Source organism: Ochotona curzoniae, unplaced genomic scaffold (genome assembly GCF_017591425.1).
Source record: "Ochotona curzoniae isolate NIBS_2020 unplaced genomic scaffold, NIBS_Ocur_1.0 scaffold_2587, whole genome shotgun sequence".
NCBI classification, from domain to species: Eukaryota; Metazoa; Chordata; class Mammalia; order Lagomorpha; family Ochotonidae; genus Ochotona; species Ochotona curzoniae.
The window spans coordinates 24,429,837-24,452,771 of NW_024467096.1; the positions used below are offsets into that span (position 1 = coordinate 24,429,837).

At 38.8% G+C, this 22,935-nt stretch overlaps 1 protein-coding gene across 1 annotated transcript in view; it reads right to left on the bottom strand.

The window, feature by feature from the left end:
- Positions 1-22,935, bottom strand: part of NAALADL2 (N-acetylated alpha-linked acidic dipeptidase like 2) — a 630,278-nt gene that overhangs the window by 175,797 nt on the left and 431,546 nt on the right. Inside the window, exon 10 of the mRNA XM_041002590.1 lies at positions 5,355-5,501. Within this exon, the coding sequence (XP_040858524.1) occupies positions 5,355-5,501 (147 nt within the window). The remainder of the gene's footprint in view (positions 1-5,354; positions 5,502-22,935) is intronic.

Genomic DNA, 22,935 nt, shown 5'->3' on the forward strand with positions numbered 1-22,935 from the left:
GCTTCACCAAATGAAGCAAATTTGATGCTGAAAACAGTATATATTTTGATACTATATTATAAAGTTTCTCTAAGTTACAAGGAAGGATAATGAGTCAGAAACAATCTGGAAGAACTGTCTCCCTCCTTTTCACTTTGCACATATTTCAAGTATAAAAGGTAAAATTCTCATTTTCAGTGACATCATACAAGTTTTGTTGCCATCAGTATGAAGCAAGTCCTATCAGAGGCTGCAAAATATCACAACGTATGCAGAACTAAGCATCATTATTTTGCTTCCTTAAGAAAATATGTGTCAATGAACTTTTGAACAATCACTATCTTTTAACATAAAAATAACACACTGAATAAGCTTCAAATAATAAATTCTACAGAACAAGGTGTATGCAACAAATTCTTGTAGTATGAATTACAATGCTCAAAAACATGTATACACAAATGTATAATTTGTATATATACACGTATATAATAGAAATATGTTTTATTATATCAGTATACTTTTAAAATTTTACAACATCACCTCAGTTTTAGGTCCATATATGTGAATACATACACATACACGTGTGTGTTTGTGCATGTTGCCATACATTTCCAATGTCATAATCAGAACTGATACTAAAGTCATCTATGTTTAAATGAGGAAACAAGCGTTGTGAAATAACTGCAATAGTTGGGTTGCTGTTCCTGGTTAACTGAATGATTCTGAAACAATGGCACCACAGTTTCTGCTATAGAAAGGCTATAATAATGTCCTTCTATCTCATTATCATTTAAATGCTCATTGCCCCATAATGGAGGTAAATGAGGTTAAAGATAAAATGTTTCAAGAGAAAGAGCGAAAAATATAAGGTTAAATACAGTGTATGGCGACAGCTTCATGGTTTAGTACAAAGCTTGCCAGGTCATGGATGAATCCTTTGATGTAATAAGAAATACAGACCTTCTGACATGCCCTAAAGAGAATAAATATACTGATCTGGAACAAAAAGTATGAGAAACAGCTGTTAAGTGACAGAAGAAATGTGCATTGGACCACCAGCCTGTCATAAATATTGCACTCTTAATCAGAAAACATCTGTCTTTCCGTGTCGTGTTCAGCTATTGCTGCATAGTATTTAATCTGTGCAGAATGCCTCTCCTAACAGGTGCAGTGGTGTTTACCAATTTACAACCTTATTTAAATGAAGCTTACAACTAGAGATGTTGCAATTAACAAAGCTATCTTATAAGCATACATCATTCTAACGTGTGATAGATTCATTGGCGGCTTTGCATTTGTGAAATACCATCATTGGAGAATTAGAGTTCCTTTGCCACAATAAGGTAAGGAAAAGGTGTCTTATGTAAATGACACCATAAAAAGACATTGTAAGGAAAAGATAAAAAATAGGAAGTCACTACTGGGAATATGACCAGTGAAATACTTGGAGAAAGATATAATAAAATGGCGTATTTCCCATGATGGAATAGAATGCAAAATGTCCCTCATGGTTATAAAAGTGGTCTCTATGGCACTGGCTTAACTTTCCCGTGATTTAGAATTTTTTCCCTCAGTTGTCAAAATTGTTGAATAAACAATAGACTTCCTTATCAGTAGTTTCATTTTTCAGTTTCAGTTACCTGTGGGAGCTACAGTTTAGCACTATTACATATGCAAATTTTCAAGGAAAAGTGCCTATATATATTTTTTTCAATTATTAGCCAACGTGGATAATGTAGCAAGATCTTGCGCCGTACTGTTCCATTCCTGAAAGATGAAAGTCATCATGTTGGCCCGGCTATAGACACTGAATATCACTACTCCACATTACTAGCTTTCTTGGTTATCTTTTTTACTTTTTTAAGGAAAATCCATTCTGCTTGTTTTAGAATAAATACCTGAGGTCCAGCAGAAGTGATGTTGGCAATTTTATTATGGTGTTTTATTCTAGTTGTTGTTCATCTTAGTTTTAGTAATACTCAATCTCTTGCCTTACCTAATTCATACACTAAGCTTTATATATCTGTATTTACAGGAAAATGTAAGTGTGTATTACTAACCCTAGCCTCACTGTGATCTTGGAATATATATACCGCAGACGTGACATGAGTCATGTAACAGAGTCATAATCAGTTTTAAAATTTTAAAGGCCAAAACATATGGAAGTAAATTCAAAGGGTAACATTATAAATGTCCAAGGAAATCTTGAAGAGATACTATTTTGCAAAACACAAATACAACAGACTTCATAAATGTATTTAGTGTCACTATATGGCCTTGTAAGTATGTTGGAAAATGTATTACGAAGCAGTTATTTTTGGATTTAAAAATGCATTTGCATGAAAATAGTCATTTTAATTCTGTTTTTCAGCTGGATATACCATTGTTTAATCACAGAATTAATTCATTAAACAATGTAATTTTAAAACTGATTTATAAAGCTATAGGATTTGGACCAGTATGATGCCACAGCAAACTAATCTTCCATTCTATGGTTTTATTGCTCAATTATTTCCCAACATTTGATATAAACATGTGATGAACATGATAGATGCCTGGATAAACAGCATGCATGTGGGGATAACGTCAGCTTAATCCTACACCTGCTAGCACCAGCATCCCGTAAGGGCATGGGTTCATATTTCCTATCCAGCTTCTTGCTAACAGATTGCAAAAGCAGCAGAAGATGACCCAAAGCCCTGGGCCCTTGCAAACACACAGATGCTCAGAAAGAAGCCCTGGGCTCCCAGCTTCAGATTCAGCTGGGAATATTGCTTCAACCACTTGGTGAGTGAACAAAAGATGGAAGGAATCTCTTCTCGTATGCCTCTCCTTCTCTATATGTAAAGTCTGACTTTCAAACAAAAATTAATATATTCCCAGATATGGAATTTTTCAACGGATCAAACAAAATACATTGGTAGACATTCAGGATTCCAAACTGGAACCTCTGTTCTAATACTTCGTAATATAGACTTACTGTCAAATGGAAGTCGGTTTCTGTCTTGGCCATTTATTATGCTTGCGACATTGGGTGAGTTACCTGACTTTAAATTCTGTTTCTTCCTTAGCATGCATGGAGTAAATAATAATAGCTAAATCATCAAGATGTAGAAGCTTTGTGCTACTTAGTTTTTAATTAGATGTAGATAAGGAAACCAAGACCTAATGAAAAAAATATTCAGCATGGACATGTAAGAATTTGAAAACTCAGGTTTCCTGATGTCAATTCACCATTCTATCTCCCTAAAGATTATTTGTGAAGATTACAAAACCACTTAAGTATACACAAGTTTATGAAAACCTATGATTTATTAACATAGTTTACTATTTGATGTAGTAGAAACTGTTTTTTACTTTATGGATGAGGCTTTTAATAATAACTCACCTGATTAGATATACAAAAATGACTATTATAGGTTAAAACAGAAACCAAAAGTAAATATTCACTCACACAAAATTATGTAATAATAAGCATAAAATTTTGTAAGGGATAAATCCATTGAAAAATCATGCCCACTAAGGCAACATAAGTAAGCTCATCTGTTACACAGCACAGCAGAGGCTTTTTTAACTGTTTTTGAAAAAATACAATAGGATGAATTTGATGATGGACTAGACTTTCGGTGCATCATTTTAAAAACTGAGCTCCACTCACTAAGTCATGTTTTTTGTGCTGATGTTAACTTGAGGAGTTTCATAATGATGATTGTTCATTCTAAGTATTTCATGGCGTCCTGTTTCCACATTTTCTATGAACTTCACAGATCCTTCAGTCCCACATTGCCAACCTAATCAGCTTTTGTTGCTTGTTTTACTTAGTAACAAGTTCCTCCATTCCACTGATGTGCTGCCATCTAAAAAAAACTTAGAAATTTTCCCACCAATACACTGAATTGTACACTCAGACGAGTATTTTGTTGATAATTTCCATTGTGGAGGTCTTATCATAAACTTAGTGTTGTATCAGACTTCTGCACATACAGACTCAGCAGTTCTCACCATAGCTCTATGAAGCAGATTCCATAAGAGTACCAAGGTATCTCAGTCATAAAATAACTCAGGAGGCATGAAATAATTTGCCTGGCAAATGTTAGAGATTTTTACCACAATGTCAGACTTGCTTTCTCAAGTAGTGGGGTGAAACTCAGACAGAAACAAATATATTGAATAAGAGTGATAATCAACCTGGTAACATAAATAAAAGTTGGATGGGCTTGGGCAGGGAGATAGTAAGATAATAAAACATCCTACACTTAAACATCTGTTAATCATATACCACTTTTATCAAAGTGTCTACGTTGAATCTGCATAAAGGAAAGAATAGTGCTAAAGGATAGTGCTAGGCATATGAAAACTCAAACTTAACAACAGATATATTACAATAATTAATTTTGCATTACCAAACAATTCATTTCATCACAATCAATTCACCCAAAAGTTCTCCCTTGTCAGTGATCATTAGATGATTATAGCCAAAGTGAACGGAAATGACAGGAGGCAGAGCTGATCGGAGAGAATCGCAAGGCTATATGTTATTTTCAAAGTTACTGGAAATGTTGTGTAGAAGAGCCAATGCAAACATAATTTAAGCACTCTTTTTTCATAAATATTCACATTTAAAGAGCAAAGAAGCCTTTATGTAATCTTCCAGACTTTAATTTGTTAAAGTAATAATTACTTCAACCAGTCTGTTCCAGAGGCTTTCAAATATTTCCCAATAAATTAGGGACAATTTATGAAAAAACTTGGAATATTTCCAGCAGGTTTAGACCTTCATAAAAATAGTTTGTTATGACATAATTGCAAGGAAGATACAAAAGATTGAAGGCCAAAAGATGGATGATCAGAGACTTAATTAACGTGAACCGAGCCTTTTTGTTATTCTTTGGGGGAGAAAGCCCTCTGTCTTCATAATAAGCAGTGTCTTTTTAGGAAGGAAAATCATTGACCGAGTTTGGGTAGCTAATCCACTAGGTTCTCATTAACATAGAACATGTGAAACACATTTCCCTTGGGCAATGAGGAAAAGCTATTGCATATGTCATCTAGTTCTGTGAATACTGAAGATTACAATTACGTTTTGATGTTAATCCAACTACTGCAAATATCTTGCTGCAAAACACACTGTGAAAATGTGAGTGACAGTATAAATCTTTTCAAATTGAATTCACTATTGAAAAGAGCTGATGTTTTCAAATAGCGTTACAAAACCTTTGAACAAGAATAACTCTCAAAGCTACTTTCTCTAATGACCTATTTGGTATGAAAGATGAATAACCAAGACAAAAATCAAATTCTGTACATGTGGTGTATTGTGAATGAGTGAGTGAGTGAATGGGTGTTGTGTCTGTTGGGTGTTTGGAAACAATTACCTCTAATGCTCTGATGTCATCATAAGCAAACTCCACGGTGGGAACTCCAAGATGGTTGATGAAAAAATCGGCATCCCCTTGTATCTGTATGGAACTGACATTGGCTCCTGGGCACTGATATCTTCTGGTACAATTGAAATTATTTTTCTGAAAAACATAATTTCAATTGTTATTATATACTCTACCCAAAGTCAATCCTAAATCAATTGCTCCTTAAAATATGGTCCATGCAATTTTAGCATTAAAGGCAGTCTGGTTGTTGTTCTAAATGTCGATGCCTAGGCTCCACCCTGTTCTATACTGGACGCAGCTGGGGCTGTAGCCCTGGATTGTGTATTGTAACACTCCTTTATGATGCTAATGTTCACCAAAATTGAAGAATTACCAGTCAGAATCAAGCTTCCCTAGATATTGTTGCTGCTAAATCATTTTTGCCTTAGGTTTATTTTGAATTTTATTGAAATGCAATTCTTTGATTTTTTGAAACAATTTTGGGTCACTAAAATGAATCTGGGTTTATATTATTTTCCTTTGTTTTCCCATTAGTTTAAAAGATGGATTCATCTACATCAAAGAACTGTAAAACCTAAAACACTCTTAATACCCTGTGTTACTCTGTAATGGGGAGGGAATGCAGAGAAATCTTCCATCTCCCTAAAAAGTGAGAGGAAAATGTGAAATATAGCCTATCAGGATCAAATCTGATAACCCATAGACAACAGACTCGAGTCGGCACTAGACAATAGTAAAGCTACAAAGGCATTAGGGGGGGAATCGGGAGCAACCCTGAAAGCCTCTTAACAGGAGATCATGCGTATGGAGCAGGGGGGAGACCCCAGAGTGGAGCGGGAGGTCAGGAGGAGGCTTGCATCCCAACCCTGAAGACTCCCAGATCCTCACCAAGAACCATCAACATGGACGCCAAGGACTACATCCCAACTGCTAAGGAGACCACGGGGAATAGGAGTGCCTTTGGAGACTGAGAACTCTGAGGTCACCCACCCCCATCTAGAGCCTCTACAGGGGATGGAAGAAGTCCAAACTCTGCTGTACAGAAATCAGCCTCATCGGAACGACAACCAGAAGCCCTGAGTGATCTGCAGAGACAGAAGAATAATAAACTTCCTTCAGGACTAGGGAGGCGAGCTCTTTCTGGTCCTTGCCTGGCTCTGGGTCCCCACCTTCCCTCGCGGTGACCATTAGGATTGCTTCAGTAACTCCTCAAAACAAACAAATATACAAACAAACAAAAAATCTAGAATGGACAGACAACAACATGGAAAGCTTAGAATCAGACAGGAAATGGCCAGCGTTGCCTCAAACAGGCCTCACTAGGTGGGACACAAAGATTAGTTACGCCTCACTGGGGTATGGGGGATTTCTCTGCACACCCATCCTAAAAAAAAATATACTTATCTAAACTGATAACTGTATGGAAGAAGTCACAGGATGTAGTTAAGCAATTGCATTTTCCTATCCACATACTATTAATCAATACCATGTCAATTAATGCCATAAGGTTGTAAATCGCTGTTGATGTTACGTCAGGGCCTTCAATTGATTGGGATGATACTTTGCTGGCTTTACCTTCAGACCAGAGATGGTCTCACCAAGAAATCATTGAACCCCCAGGATAATAAGACACTGGACTTTACGCTTGGTAAATACTTCCAATGAAAAAACCTCAACTGAATTTGAACTGTGGTAACACAGTAAGGTGGAGAAATTCACCATGGGAAGAGGGTTCGAGGAGGGGTTGGGGGAATCCCAGTGCCCATAACACTGTGTTACAAAATGCAATGCAATTAATAAAATAAATTAATTAATTTAAAAAAGATGGATTCATAGGATATAATCCATTTGTATTACAATATATCAATATTTATAGAAGAAACATTCTTCATTTCTTCATAAAAAACATATTGTTAGATGTTTTAAGAGTATATCCTGGGGCCAGTTCTATGGGACAATGAGTTAAGCTTGTGCCTATGATACCGGCTTCACATAGGAGCTGGTTTGTGTTCTGGTTGCTTCACTTTTGATTCATCTCTCTACTGATGATTCCTGTAAAGCAGTGGAAGAAGTTCAAGTGCTTGGGACCCTACAATCATTTGAGAGACTCCAATGAAGTTCCTGGCTTCAGGAGGGCCCAGAGCCGGCTTTTGCAGCCATTTGGGGAATGAACGAACAAATGAAAATTCTGTTCTCTCTCTTTTTGTCTCTCTCTCTCTCTCTTCCTTTTTCTATCCAGTTCTGTCTCTCCCTCAAATCTTTCTAAAAAATTGTAAATGCCAATTACATTGATGACTACAATCAACATCAGAGAACAACCACACAGCTAAATGCATCCTGTGGGGAAATGCAAGGGGTCTTGGCCATAGACACCCACCAAGGTAGCATGGTGCGGCGATGGCATTCTCAACAGAGAAGTGCAGAGACAGTTATGGTGGAGTTTGTTGGTTTATCAACATCCAAGCACAGGCTTATGTAAGGCAGAGCCAGGGAAAACAAGCCTCGGGGTAGTAACAATATGTCTATTGGGTATGTGCATCTATTACATATCATAAGACTAGACAGTCAATATTGCTGTCATGCACATTTCCCAGGTGGTACTGTGTAGCCCACCACAACATACATGACTCCCCCACGTCCTGAATTTGAGCATTACAGGACTATTACAGAATCACCACAAGATGAATGTGGGCAGGGATAGGTAAAGAGGTTGCAGGGGAAGGGACTACCCAGAAGGCTCTGGGCTCTGTCAACTGCAGAGGTCTGCAGGGGTCCCTAGGCACTGTCCAAACAGGTGGAGGGTCTCTAGGCACTGATGAAACCATGGGAATCGAGACCTATTCTGGCATTCACTCACCCCCAGGAAAATAAAGAATGATAGAGTATTATCTCTTAACCTAAAAGTGAGCTAGCATACAAAACAAGTGATAGTTACTTAAACTAATGCAACACAAAATGTAGACACATTAAAAACAAATTCAGGATCTTATACTAAGTTTCTTTGATTAATTTTTCAAAAACACAGAAACATTCAGGGAATGAGGAAATGTGGGAGAAATATCAATATCCTGGGTAAAATCTATCAATAAACAAAAGAATATCATCTTTAAAATCATGTTAAGTGTATATACAGCTCATAACTGCCACTGATCAAAACACTGAGTCTTTAACGTCTTCTATATCTTGATATGACAGAATGAAAAAAATTTATTATCTATCAAAAGATTAGAGAAATGCAATTTAATAATAAAGTTTTTTTCTAAATACTATCTTATATTGTTTCAAATCTGACTTTGAGAATTTAGTAGAAAGGATAAAATCAGTTACAGCAGAAAGGGTAAAAATCAATTAAAACGGAAAGGCAGCATAGATATTTACAAAGAGAGCAACTCTAAGCTTAACATTAATTATAAATATCTTGAGTTACTAAAATTTCTGGAAATAGAAATAAAAAGAGAGTTTTCCTGTAAAACCTACTCAATTGCAATATTTTGCTTACTTGAACTCTGTTTGAGGCAAAAATGTAGTACTTTTACCTCTTGATATCATCCTTGCGAGTAAGACTCCCAGAAATATTATTTTAACCTGAAACCTTTCATGGCGAACTTTAGTATGGCCTAAAATATATATATTTGTAAGTAGTAGATCAAGAAATGCAATGAAGCTACTTTATACTAGGTTGAAGAGTACAAGAATTTTAGTGAAATCCAGGTATTGAACACTGGTACTTCTGAAGGTATTAAGTCAAAATAGATTCATTCTTAGCCATTCATCCAATCACTATTAATTCACACTCACAGTATGTTCTATCATTGAAACTTACTGAATGGCTGCCCCAAGCACAGGGATACCTAGACTATTCCACAATTTTTTTTTTAAGATTTATTTTTATTATTATTATTTTTTTATTGGAAAGGCGGATATACAGAGAGGAGAGACAGAGAGGAAGATCTTCCGTCCAATGATTCACTCCCCAAGTGAGCACAACGGCCAATGCTATGCCTATCTGAAGCCAGGAGCCTCTTCCGGGTCTCCCACGCGGGTGCAGGGTCCCAAAGCTTTGGGCTGTCCTCCACTGCTTTCCCAGGCCACAAGCAGGGAGCTGGAAGGGAAGCGGGGCTGCTGGGATAAAACAAACCGGCGCCCATATGGGATCCTGGGCGTGCAAGGCGAGGACCTTAACCACTTGTGCCATGGCGCCGGGCCCTATTCCACAATTTTGTTTCTTAAGGAAGAGTGATAGAATCTAGCCTTACCCTTCTACAGGCATCCTGAATGCAGAATGACTGGTCTATACTTTCTTTAAAACAGCAACATCTGTGAATTTCCCAGACACAATACACATTCTACTCTACCAATGAATACACAGGTAGCCTCTAATTACATTTTGTGCTTGCAACATTTTTTGAAGATTTACTTATTTTATTTTCATTGGAAAGCCAAATCAGATTTACAGAAAGAAGAGGATACAGAGACAAAGACCTTCTGTCTGTCTGCTCACTCCCCCAAAGGACCACAGTGTAGAGCTGAGCTCAATCTGAAACCAGGAGCTGCTTCAGGGTCTCCCAGGCAGATGCAGGTTCCAAGGCTTCGAGCCATCCTCTACTGTTTGTCTAGGCCATATGCAGAAAGCGAGAATGGAAATAGAGCAGAAGGCACATGAATCGGCGCCCTTGTGGGATCCTGGCACTTGCAAGGCAAGGATATAGCCATTGCACCATCACTCTTGTTCTTACGCACTCAAATATCATGACCAATCCAAGCACCAGCCGTTTTCCTGACACACGTTTTTTTTCTAAAAGAATGACATGAATCAAAAATTCACAATTATAAATAATGTATTTGTCAATTTTTCTAAAATAAATGTGATGTCTAATATAATATTTCATGTTATTTTTAAAGTTATTCCTGTTTAGGGAGCTCTGAATAAAATGTTTTGTATATATATATTTATAAATTTCTAAGATGGTAAAACTGATCCTGCTCTGATCAACCCTTACATTTCTTATTTTTTCCAGCAGTCACAGAAAACACAGCTGCTACTGCTGCCAGTTGAGTTTTAGTATCTGTCCTTGCCATTGCTATTCCAATCAAATGCTTTAATAATTTCATTTTATTGCATTTCTTTGGTTCCTATCGCTTATTCATTATTTACATGTGCTGTACTTATCAAGGCAATCAGAAGAGGGGCATCCTTACATTAGAGTAAATATCCTCTTCAAATCTTTGGAAGGTATATTTTGAACATTAGATTCTAGTGAATTACATCTATGGAATTAAACATGGTTTATTTACGGAAAGAGGATAGATTGCGCCAGAGGTTGGGCTAATTCAATGAATAGCTGGGAACTTTGGCTGGGACCAAATGGAAGGTAAAAATTTGAAGAAGGTCAACCCAAGATTGGGGCTCCAAGAATAATACAGAGTTCCTGAGTAGCTCCTGTGGGTCCTGCTTCTCACCTGCTGAGCCCAGAGTGTCCCGGAAGGTTCTGCAAACGATTTACGCCACCAGCTTCATTTCTGTCTCTTCTTATTTTCTACTCTTTTTTTTTTTTAAAGATTTGTTTATTTTGATTGCAAAGTCAGATACACAGAGAGGAGGAGAGACAGAGAAGAAGATTTTCCGTCTGATGATTGACTCCACAAGTGACCAGAAAGGTTGGTGCTGCGCTGATCTGAAGCCAGGAGCCAGGAACTTCCTCCAGGTCTCCCATGCGGGTCCCCAGGCTTTGGGCCCTCTTCGACTGCTTTCCCAGGCCACAGGCAGGGAGCTGGATGGGAAGTGGAGCTGCTGGGATTAGAACCAGTGCCCAGATGGGATTGTGGCACATTCAAGGTGAGGACTTTAAACTGGTAAGCTATCGCCCTGGGGTCTTATTTCCTGCTCTTAATTTCCCGATTTAACTTGTAATGGGGAAGCAAGCATGTTGCCTTAAAGCCTGTATTCGTTTTTATTCTCATATCCTCTTATTTTTAAGTAGCTTTGAATAAGATAGACAAAAATGAACTCAACTTAAACACTGGATTTTTTTTCTCAGTTATTTCATCTAAGTATTTTCCCTTAAAAGTATAATAGTTCCATCACAAAACTATTCTCTAAAGTTTCATTATTTGGTGCTTTAAAATCTAGGTTCAATTTACAGACTTCAACCGATCCTAGGTCTATGTTCTGTCCCCAAATGAATCAGTTTCTCATGTCACATATCAGGAGATTATAACAAATTCATACCAGAGAATAGATACTGTTTTACTAGACATCTGAAAGCACTGGCATCCGAGAGGGAGGCAGAGACAAATGCTCATTTTCTTCCTTTTTCTACAAGTTAAGCACTGGGAGAGAGGAGGTTAGTAACAAATTTGCGCAGGTCAATTAATTTTCAAATTTTATTTGCAAGGCTGAATAAATTCATATTAATTATTTCATCCAAGGAGTTAAAATTGTCCACATTTAATGTTTGATAACAAGCCTTTTTATTCTATGTCATAAAATGAGCAAGTTAAGGCAAAGACCAAGGACGCCATCTCTCTCACTTCCTTCCACAACCCTGTGAAAGACTTGAAATGAGATAATCTTCTTGATCCTCAGGCTGCAAGCAAGTGATGCTTTAATCTGAAAGGCAAAACCTCTTAGCACATGCTCACATAAACACACTGCAAAGATATTAAGTCAACATTTATTTTAGCTGAACATTGATGCCAAGACACACTGACAAGTTTTGAAAGTATTTAAAAGCCATTTAATAATGCAAGCATGTTATTTTAGTTAAACATTTATTCAGTCATTTATTTTATTTAGTCAAATGCTTATTTTATTTTGTTCAAGCACTCAGCTTACTCAGCAGACATAAACATTCATTCCATATGCAACAGACACCTGATTTGATTAGCGTTTCCAACAACATTCAAGTTGTTGGAACAAGTGCAACATTCAAAATCAAATGGTATAGTCTATGTATTACAAGGAAATTAAATCCATTTCTTTTTAGTTCAATATTATTATTTTTTTTAAGATATATCATTTGTTTTTATTGGAAAAGCAGATTTTACAGAGAAAAAGAGAGACATAGTTAGAGAGATTCCATCCACTAGTCCACTCCTTATGTGGCTTCAATGTCCAAAGCTGAGCTGATCCAAAGCCAGTAGCCAACAGCTGCTCCAGGTTTCCCACATGTGTGCAGGGACACAAGGCATTGAGATATCCTCCGCTGCTTCGCACACCATGAACAAGGATCTAGATTAGAAGCGGAGCAGCCAGGACAGGAGTCAGTGTCTGTATCTGATATCAGCACAACAGGGTGAGAATTAGCCTTGCCGTCTATCGCACTTGCTTTCCAGGTTCTTGATGTCCAGTTGAGATCATGCTGGCTACACGACTCAAAAATGAGTTCTTCCCCTTGACACTATAACTGTTAATTTGTTGTGCGAACTTGGCTGGACCATATGGTGTTCAGGTGTCTGGTCAAGCATCAAGAATATCCATAAGGTTGAGGTTTTATTCATCACATCCAAGATATTTTTGTTAGGAATGATATCCACCAATTATTCTATCCTTAAAACACTAAGGGTCCTAGAAATATGTTCACGATAATTCACCCATTTCTTACTTTCGTAATTGAACAAAAGTACATGTACCCTATAAGAGATTTTTCAGGTTGTAAAACAATCAGTAAAGGCCAAATCAGAACTATAAGGTAGGTACATAAATGTGACTTTCTAGATGACAGTAATTAGCTGGAAGTAATTTAGTGGAGTATTCTGGGAAAGCTTTCCTGCTCACTTATCTGCTAATGCTGTTGCCTAAATTTCTCAAAACATTCTTTCAATAAAGAAATATTCTCATTTTTGAAAATTTACTTTATTATTTCATGAAACAACTCCATAGGTTCTGGGTTTTCTTTTCACCCTTCTCCAAGTTCCCTCTCCCCCAACTGATTTCCCTTATATCATTAAATAGTATAGTTCTTCATAAAGAGTCATAAGCCCATCAATTAGCTATTTAAGTGTATCCAGATATTGGACAATGGCAATGAATCCATATCACTTTGCCAAGATATATTTAACAGCTTCATTGGGAGGGGCCCAGCGGCATGGCCTAGTGGCTAAAGTCCTTGCTTTGAACACTCTGGGATCCCATATGGGCACCGGTTCTAATCCCAGCAACTCTACTTCCCATCCAGCTTCCTGCTTTTACGGCCTGGGAAAGCAGTCGAGGACAGCCCAAAGCTCTGGGACCCTGCACCCGTGTGGGAGATCTGGAAGAGGTTCCTGGCTCCTGACTTCAGATCGGCATAGCATCGGCCATTGTGGTCACTTGTGGAGTCAATCATCAGATGGAAGATCTTCCTCTCTGTCTCTCCTCCTCTCTCTATATCTGACTTTCCAAAAAATAAATAAATCTTTAAAAATAAACAAAAAAATAAAAAAACAGTTTCATTGGGAGTCCATCTTTGATTCAGAATTAACAATGCCTATTTTTCAATTTTGTGGAAATTCAGCCATAAACAAATCTTTTTCACACACACCCACACACCCACCCACCCACACACACACACACACACACACACACACACAACAAGCCAAAAGCTTGTGTCAGGATCTTTGCTCTTGACTAGTTCACTTTCCTTTTGGGCATCTTCTGCCTCGACAGCCATTGTATTGCATGAGCATTGTCTTTCACAGCTTTCTGGAAATTCATGGTTCATCTCCTGTTACAAGTAATGCAGGAGACACTTCAGCATCTTGACCCCACTTCTTCAAGTTTCTCATAAGGCCCCACTGTTCTCCGTCTCTGATCGGGGCACAGCAGTTTTGACACTCATCAGGCAGACAGCTTGATACATTTTAATTTTTGCCCAGAATTGTTCAAGCTGAACAAATTCAGATGCCCGAAGTGTTGCCTAATGTCTCTGCAGTAAACCGCTAATTCCCTTCATTTGGGGCATGGACAAAATTTGGAATTTTTGCTGAAAATGGGTGTGGATGACTTATTACTGTGCATTTCATCTCATCTTCTCTTTTTTTTAAAATTTTTTTAAATTATTTTTTTTTTATTGGAAAGGCGGATATACAGAGAGACAGAGAGGAAGATCTTCCGTCCCATGATTCACTCCCCAAGTGAGCACAACGGCCAATGCTATGCCAATCCGAAGCCAGGAGCCTCTTCCTGGTCTCCCACACGGGTGCAGGGTCCCAAGGCTTTGGGCCGTCCTCGACTGCTTTCCCGGGCCACAGGCAGGGAGCTGGAAGGGAAGCGGGGCTGCTGGGATTAGAACCGGTGCCCATATGGGATCCCGGGCGTGCAAGGTGAGGACCTTAACCACTGCACCACCGCACAGGGTCCTCATCTTCTCTTTTCTTAAAACCAGTTCCTGTTCATAAACTGCTGGCTCCTGGCTCCTGTAGGGGTCTCCACAGACTTTCATTTCCCTTTTTTTTTTTTTAAAGGATGAATATATCCTTTTTTTTAAGATTTATTTATTTTTATTACAAAGTCAGATATACAGAGAGGAGGAGAGACAGAGAGGAAGATCCACCGTCCGATGATTCACTCCCCAAGTGACCACAATGGCAGGTCCTGCGTCAATCCTAAGCCAGGAACCAGGAACCTGCTCCAGGTTTCCTACATGGGTGCAGGATCCCAACGCTTTGGGCCGTCCTCGACTGCTTTCCCGGGCCACAGGCAGGGAGCTGGAAGGGAAGTGGAGCTGCTGGGATTAGAACCAGCACTCATAGGGGATCCCAGGGCGTTCAAGTCAAGGACTTTAGCTTCTAGGCCATGGCGCTGGGCTCTAGTCTCCATAAACTTCCAACAATGCATCAGTGGTTGCACAGTTAAGATGTATTAATTTATTTGCAGAGTTACATGGAGAGTGAAAAGACCAGGCCCAGACCAAGAGACGACAGGATCTTCTTCCTGGTTGCCCATGTGGGTGGAACACACCCCTTGGGCCATCTTCTACTGCTTACCAAAATGCATTATCAGAGAGCTGAATCCGAATTGGAGTAGCCAGGATTCAAATTGATACTAATATGGGATTTCAGCACTGCAAGTGACAGTTTAATATGCTGTCACAACACCGGTTCCCTGATTTTGTTTTGATTTATCTATTTCCTAAGATTCACCAGAAATTCTATAACTTCTCTTATTTCAGTCTTAGCAGAATTCATCTCTCTTTGTTGAGGGCTCTTTTCAAGAGATGTTTTATGTTTCAAGAGACCTTAAAATGTATCCCATTCAAACTTGTTATCACAACTTTATATGGCTTCAGGTTCATGGTTTAACTACCTCCAAAATGTGCTCCACAGACACCATCACCGTGAGGATTTTGTTCTTAAGCATATCATCGTGGGGGTGGGGAACTGGAGGCCACATAAAATTCGTTTCTAGAACAATACACTCCTAAATCATGGTGGCACTGTCTTTTTGAAAGCAGTGCTTAACATAGGCACTCTGAAATGATAAGTCACTTTTAAAATATTTCAAAATATTCCCCTCAGTAACAATCAATTGCCAATTTTCTCTCCATATTTCATCTAGAACTTTCCAGATATGAAAATTGGCAATTGCACATGTAAGTAATTGAAGAATCAGTGGCATTATTTTGAAATTGAAAAAGCATTTTCAAATTCTCAGAAAATGGTTAGATTTATGAAATTGGCAGAAGGTAGCTGATAGAAGGAGGGAGATCCAATGGCGCCAACACAAAATGGCATCTGATTTTCATTCTCTTCCGACTGAAATTTAACATTTCATTTGATGATGAAATAGGTCACAAAATATGAGTAGTACCAGTAACTTCATAACCAGATTAACTCAGCTGATTCCATTCCCTTTTAAGCTCTTTTAAACTCATGCTATTTTGAAAAGATGGTCATTTTAAGACATTTTTCTGCTTAATATTTAATAAGCCTTTATTTTACTAAAATTCAATTCAGTGTGCTTTGACATCTCAGGCAACTGCTGTTGAAGTAATTGGTTTCCTTCATAATACTATATTTTAAGTATTTCAAAATACTATTTCTAAAAATTGTACTATCATGGATTTCCATCTCCCCCAAAGTGGTCCATGAGTGGGGGGAAAGGAACTTCCTGTTACAAAATAGCTCATTTTAAAAATTTGGAATTCAAGGCTCTAAATCAATGGCATTGAGATCTAAAACCAGGTTAAAAGCCACGTTCTCTAACCCCCAAACATCCTGCAGTTCTATGCCGATTTATTCAATCTTTAATTTATTCATTTAAAAAAATCTTACAGGTCTTTTAGAAAATATTTATTTATTTGCAAGTCAACATGAGAGAGAGCATGAGAAGCAAGAGACATAGACAATGGTCTAGGATCAGCAAGGCGGAAATCAGGTTCTCAGAATTCCATTCAGATCTCCCATATCAGTCCCCTGATACAGGAACCTGGGGCATCATCCAGTGCATCCCCAGGGAATTGTCACGGATCTGGATTGGAAGTGTATCCATGTGGAGTCAAATTGGCATTCTGATAAACAATGCAGGAATTTCAAGTTGTGACTTCAATGGTTGTTTTACCACACCAACCTTTCTCCAGGTGTTCGGCTATTTCAGGTATGTTAGATCACAAGATCAAATCCTTCACACAGCACATGTGTGACATGCTCTCAATAGCTACTATGTTACGCTGCAGGGCAGGTTTTCTGTACTTAATCAAGTTGCATTTTTATGCATTTATGTCAACCCAATATTCAGTATTTAACCTTTTATTGGAGGTAATAGGTTATATTTATTTTCTCTTACATTCTAAAATTGAAACTTCAGTTTTCCTAAACACCAGTAGGCAATAATGGCATTCTGAATCTGGGAATATTTCAAAATAATTAAAATGAAATAAGGTATCACAATTTTTTTTTCATAATATAATTTAAATTATCATCTCTAACTTCTCAGGGCTTTAGAAAAGCTGAATAACCCAAGTATTGCGTGTTAACAATGTATGTAAGTCTTAATAGTGAAGAAAAGTGTTTCTTCAGGACAATTCAACAACTGTCAAATGAAAACTTTTTTTTTAATTTGCAGAATTCTAAAGTTATTATCAATGTGGAAACTTGCTAGTGTATGTCTGAAACATGTCACTTAGACTTAAGACAGCCATATTTAATAACAATGCTGTGACGTTCGAGCTAGACGAGCAAAAACGGAAATGCTTGAAACTATTTCCGCTTGTTTCTCTCTAGTTTCGTAGTCCTCCTCCCTACAAGCTCTACACCACTACTGCATCCCTCATCCCTCTTCCCTTGCCCAACGCGAGTCCTGAACAGCAGTCATGTGATGGCGAAAAGCCTCTTCCTTCTTTTTATTTCTCCCTACTTAAGGTTTTTATATGGCAGTAAGAATAAATGCCATCTTAAAACTTTTAAAATATTTACATACACCAAGATCCAATCTACATGGATAAAAGACCTAAACCTACATCCAGAAACCTTCAAACTCTTGCAAGAAAATGTAGGAAATACCCTGCAAGACCTAGGAGTAGGTCCCAACTTTCTAAGAAGGACACCAAAAGCAATAGCAGTTGAGAACAGAATAAACAAATGGGACCTCATCAAACTAAGAAGCTTCTGTACAGCAAGGGAAACAATCAACAAAGTAAAAAAGCAACCCACAGAGTGGGAGAAGATCTTTGCACACGATATAGGCGATAGGGGGCTAATTTCCAGGATATACAAAGAACTTCAAAACAACCAAAAAACCAAAACGAACAAGCCACTCAAGAAATGGGCAAGGGAAATGGGCAAACATTTCACAAAGGAACAAATCCAAATGGCAAACAAACATATGAAAAAATGTTCCAGCTCCCTAGCAATAAGGGAAATCCAAATTAAAACATCGATGAGGTACCACCTAACACCAGCAAGATTGGCCCACATAAACAAGAACACCAGCGACGCTTGCTGGCGAGGATGCGGGGAAAAGGGAACCCTACTCCACTGCTGGTGGAGCTGCAAATTGGTACAGCCTCTATGGAAATCAGTCTGGAGAACACTCAAACAACTCAAAATCTGCATACCATATGACCCAGCAATAGCACTCCTAGGAATATATCCAAAACACCTGTTTTACGACAAACCAACATGCATCCCTATGTTCATTGCAGCACAATCAGTAATTGCAAAAACATGGAAGCAACCAAAATGCCCATCAGCAGAAGATTGGATAAGAAAGCTTTGGTTCATCTACTCCATGGAATACTACTCAGCTATTAAAAAAAAACAAAATGCAGTTCTTTGTGGCTAAATGGGCACAACTGGAAACTATAATGCTAAGGGAAATGAGTGAATCCCAAAAGATTAGATACCACATGTTTGCCTTGATTTAACGTGTAATTTTTGTTTGGTTGTTTGTTATTTTTTGAACCTGTCATTGATACTGTCTCAACCCAGATGTCTCGAAGAATGGAACTTGCATTATTTTTAACATATTGTTTACCCAATACTATGTCAATTAATTCCATAATGTTGTATAATGATACTGAGGCCTTGTTGGGGCTTTTAACTGACCGGATCATTACTCTGTTAGACCTATCTTCAGACCATAGAAGGTCTCCCCAAGAGGCCACTGAACTTATCTGGACAATAGGACACGGAACTTTATGCTAGGCATGTGTTTGCAAGCAATGAATCTCAACTGAACTTGATCTATGGTTATGCAACAAGGTGGAGGAATCCACCATGGGGGGAGGGGTGTGGGAGGGGTGGGGGGAATCCCCAGCGCCTATGGAGCTGTACTACATAATACAATGTAAGCAACAATAATAATAAAAAAAAAATCATCTGTTAATAAGTGATTCCAAAAAAATGGGAAATGAAATGTTCTCATTCAGCCTACTGTAAACAACTCATGTATCTCATTCACCTTAATTACTGAACAAGATATGTATGAAGTGTAAAAAAAAAAAAAATATTTACATTTCAACCACAGTCTTTGGCAAAGGTGAAAACTGTCATTAAGATACCACACTCTAATATCTCATACCATAATATCCTTGGGACAAAATATTCTTTAAATGTAAAATTACATTTTAAACGTACCCAGGAAGCAATGGAAGATCATTTTAAAAATCTCAGGGGACCGGCGCGGTGGCGCAGTGGTTAAGGCCCTCACCTTGCACCCCTGGGATCCCATATGGGTGCCGGTTCTATCCCAGCAGCCCCGCTTCCCTTCCAGCTCCCTGCCTGTGGCCCGGAAAAGCAGTCGAGGACGGCCCAAAGTTTTGGGACCCTGCATCCGCGTGGGAGACCTGGCGGAAGAGGCTCCTGGCTTCGGATTGGCATAGCATTGGCCGTTGCACTCACTTGGGGAGTGAATCATCGGACCAAAGAGCTTCCTCTCTGTCTCTCCTCTCTGTATATCCGCCTTTCCAATAAAAATAATAATAAATCTTTAAAAAAAAAATCTCAGAGTAGGGCCCAATGCGATAACCTAGTGGCTAAAGTTCTCCCCTTGCATATACTAGGATCCCATATGGGTGCCGGTTCCAATCTTGGCTGCCCTGCTTCCCATCCAGCTTCCTGCTTGTGGCCTGGGAAGGCAATTAAGGATGGCCCAAAGCACTTTAAAAGCAGGATAGTGATCCTGCATCTGCGTGGGAGACCCAAAAGAGGCTCTGGCACTTGGCTTCAGATCGGCTCAATTCCAGCTGTTGTGGCCACTTGGGGAGTTTATCATAGGACGGAAGATCTTTCTCTCTGTCTCTCCTCCTCTCTATGTATCTGAGTTTCCAATAAAAATACATAAATCTTTGAAAAAAAGAATCACAGAGTAGGAAAAACAGTTTTGAGCATTGCTACTATAAATTCAGACAACAAAAGATAGCTTCATAGTTATAACTTCACTTCATGACAAAGATCACATGCTCTTTATTGCTCTACTACATTAGATGTTGGTCACTGCAATGCCTAAAGTCATTTCTTTGGTGAATTACAAAGTACATATAAAATGTAAAACCTAGTGTTCCTCTACTCCACTGCTGGTGGGGCTGCAGGTTGGTACAGCCTCTATGGAAATCAGTATGGAGAACACTCAAACAACTCAAAATCTGCATGCCATATGATCCAGCAATAGCACTCCTAGGAATATATCCAAAACACCTGCTACACGAGAAACCATCATGCACTCCTATGTTTATAGCAGCACAGTCAATAATATTGAAAACTTTAAAACAACCAAAATGCCCATCAACAGAAGACTGGATAAGGAAGCTATGGTTCATCTGCTCCATGGAATACTACTCCACTATTTTAAAAAATGCATTTCTTCATGGCCAAATGGGCCAAATTGGAAACTATTATGCTAAGAGAAATGAGCCAATCCCAAAAAGTTAGATACTACATGTTTGCCTTAATATAAGATGAAATGATGTCAATCCGAAAAATAGCACCTGGAAATTGTAATATTATTTCAACCTCAGATAACCTGTATCACACGCAATGAGATATTGTGATGTAACGAATGAAGCAATAACCAGCGAGAGACAGACCACTTATGATCTACATCAAAGAAGTGAAAAGCCTGATATGCTTTTAGTATCCTATGTTATTCTGCAGTGGGTCAGAAGAGAAGAGAAATCTTCCACCTTCTTAGAATGTGTGAGGAAGATGTTAAGTATAATCTATTAAGATTGTAACAGGGTGCCCCAGCATGATGGCGCAGTGGTTAAGTCCTCGCCTTGCACGCCCAGGATCCCATATGGGCCTCGGTTCTAATCCCGGCAGCCCCACTTCCCTTCCAGCTCCCTGCCTGTGGCCTGGGAAAGCAGTCGAGGACGGCCCAAAGCTTTGGGACCCTGCACCCGCGTGGGAGACCCGGGAGAGGCTCCTGGCTTCGGATCGGCATAGCATCGGCCGTTGCGCTCACTTGGGGAGTGAATCGTCGGACGGAAGATCTTCCTCTCTGTCTCTCCTCTCTGTATATCCGCCTTTCCAATAAAAAATAATAAAAATAAATCTTTAAAAAAAAAAAGATTGTAACAGGTAATTTACAGGCAGCAGACTCGAATCTGCATTAGACACTAGCAGAAACTATGAAGACATGCAGTGGGATCCAAGAGAGATTCTGACAGCCTCTTAACAGGAGGTCATATGCACAGACCAAGAGGGGGAGGGACCTAAGAGTGGAACAGGAGGACAGGAGGAGGCTTACATCTCAACCCCAGAGACTCCCGGCACCTCACCAAGGACTATCAGTATGGGCACCAATAACTATATCCTAACTGCCAAGGAGAACACAGGAAATTGGAGTGCCCTCATAGACTGAGAACTCTGAGGTCAACCATTCTCTATTGGATCTCCCACATGGAATGGAAGAAGCCCAGATCCTTCCTCACAGGATCTCATGTCATCGGAACAACAGCCAGGAGTCCTGAGCAGTCCTCAGAAACAGAAGAGAAGTAAACTTCCTTCGGGATTTGGGAGAGGAGCTTTCTTTCGTCCTTACTTAATTCTAATAATGGCTCCCCACCCTCTGTTGCAATGACCATCAGGGTTGCTCCAGAGCCACCAAAAATTAGATTAGATGAATAGAGACCAATAAGGAAAGCTTAGAGCAGAGAGGAAAAAGTCAGCTTGGACTCCCATATACCTTACTAGGTAAGACACAAAGATCAGTTACTCCTCACTAAAGTATTGAAGATTTTTCTGCACACCCATCCTAAAACTGTTCTGCTCCTCAATTGTTAACATACAGCTTGTTAGAGTTATAAGCCTGTTTGGACTATCCTAAAATTTGTGACATTCAGTAAAAATCATGCTTGAATATTGTAAGCTGCTAAACATAAAAATGAAAATAGACACGAGACAGCTGAATAGTGCCCTATAAACATTTTAATGTGTATAGCAGCCAGTTGTGTATATACAAAAATAGAAATGGCAATGAGGTAGTTACAGGAAGTAGTTAAGAACTTGCATTTTCTAACGTATTGATCACTCAATACCATGTCAATTAACTTCATGATGGTGTAAATTTCCATGTTTCTTCCTGTAGTTGAAGTTGTGTAGTGGCTTTTCATTGGAGGGGATGATATTCTGCCAGCTCTACTTTCAAACCAAGGATGGTTTCCCAATGAAACTGTTGAATTTATCTGGACAGTAAGATGCTGGACTACCTGTGTGGTCCATGCCCACAATGAAGGAATTATTACTGGTTATGAACTATACTACAGTAACAATATGGAAGAATTTAATATGGGGGAAGGGTTTAGGGACGGCTTGTGGGAATCCCAGAGCCTATGAAACTCTGTCATAAACAAAGTAATATAATAATAATAACAAGCACTCAAAGTAAAGGAAAAAAAAAACCTAAATCATTCCAAAAGTCATCATCTGGTTATATATAAATGAAATTGTGAGCACCATGAAAAAGGTTCACAGTATTATCCATCCTGACATTTGCCCGACACACTGCATAAGTGCACAAACCCTCCTGCGTGCAATTCCCATAGGATCGTTAATGACCAAAAGGATCAAGGTATAGATTTTGTGTCTCAGTGAAGGATCGCCTCTCTGGGCCCACATTGATGTTGCATGCTGAGGGATTGGCTGACAAAAC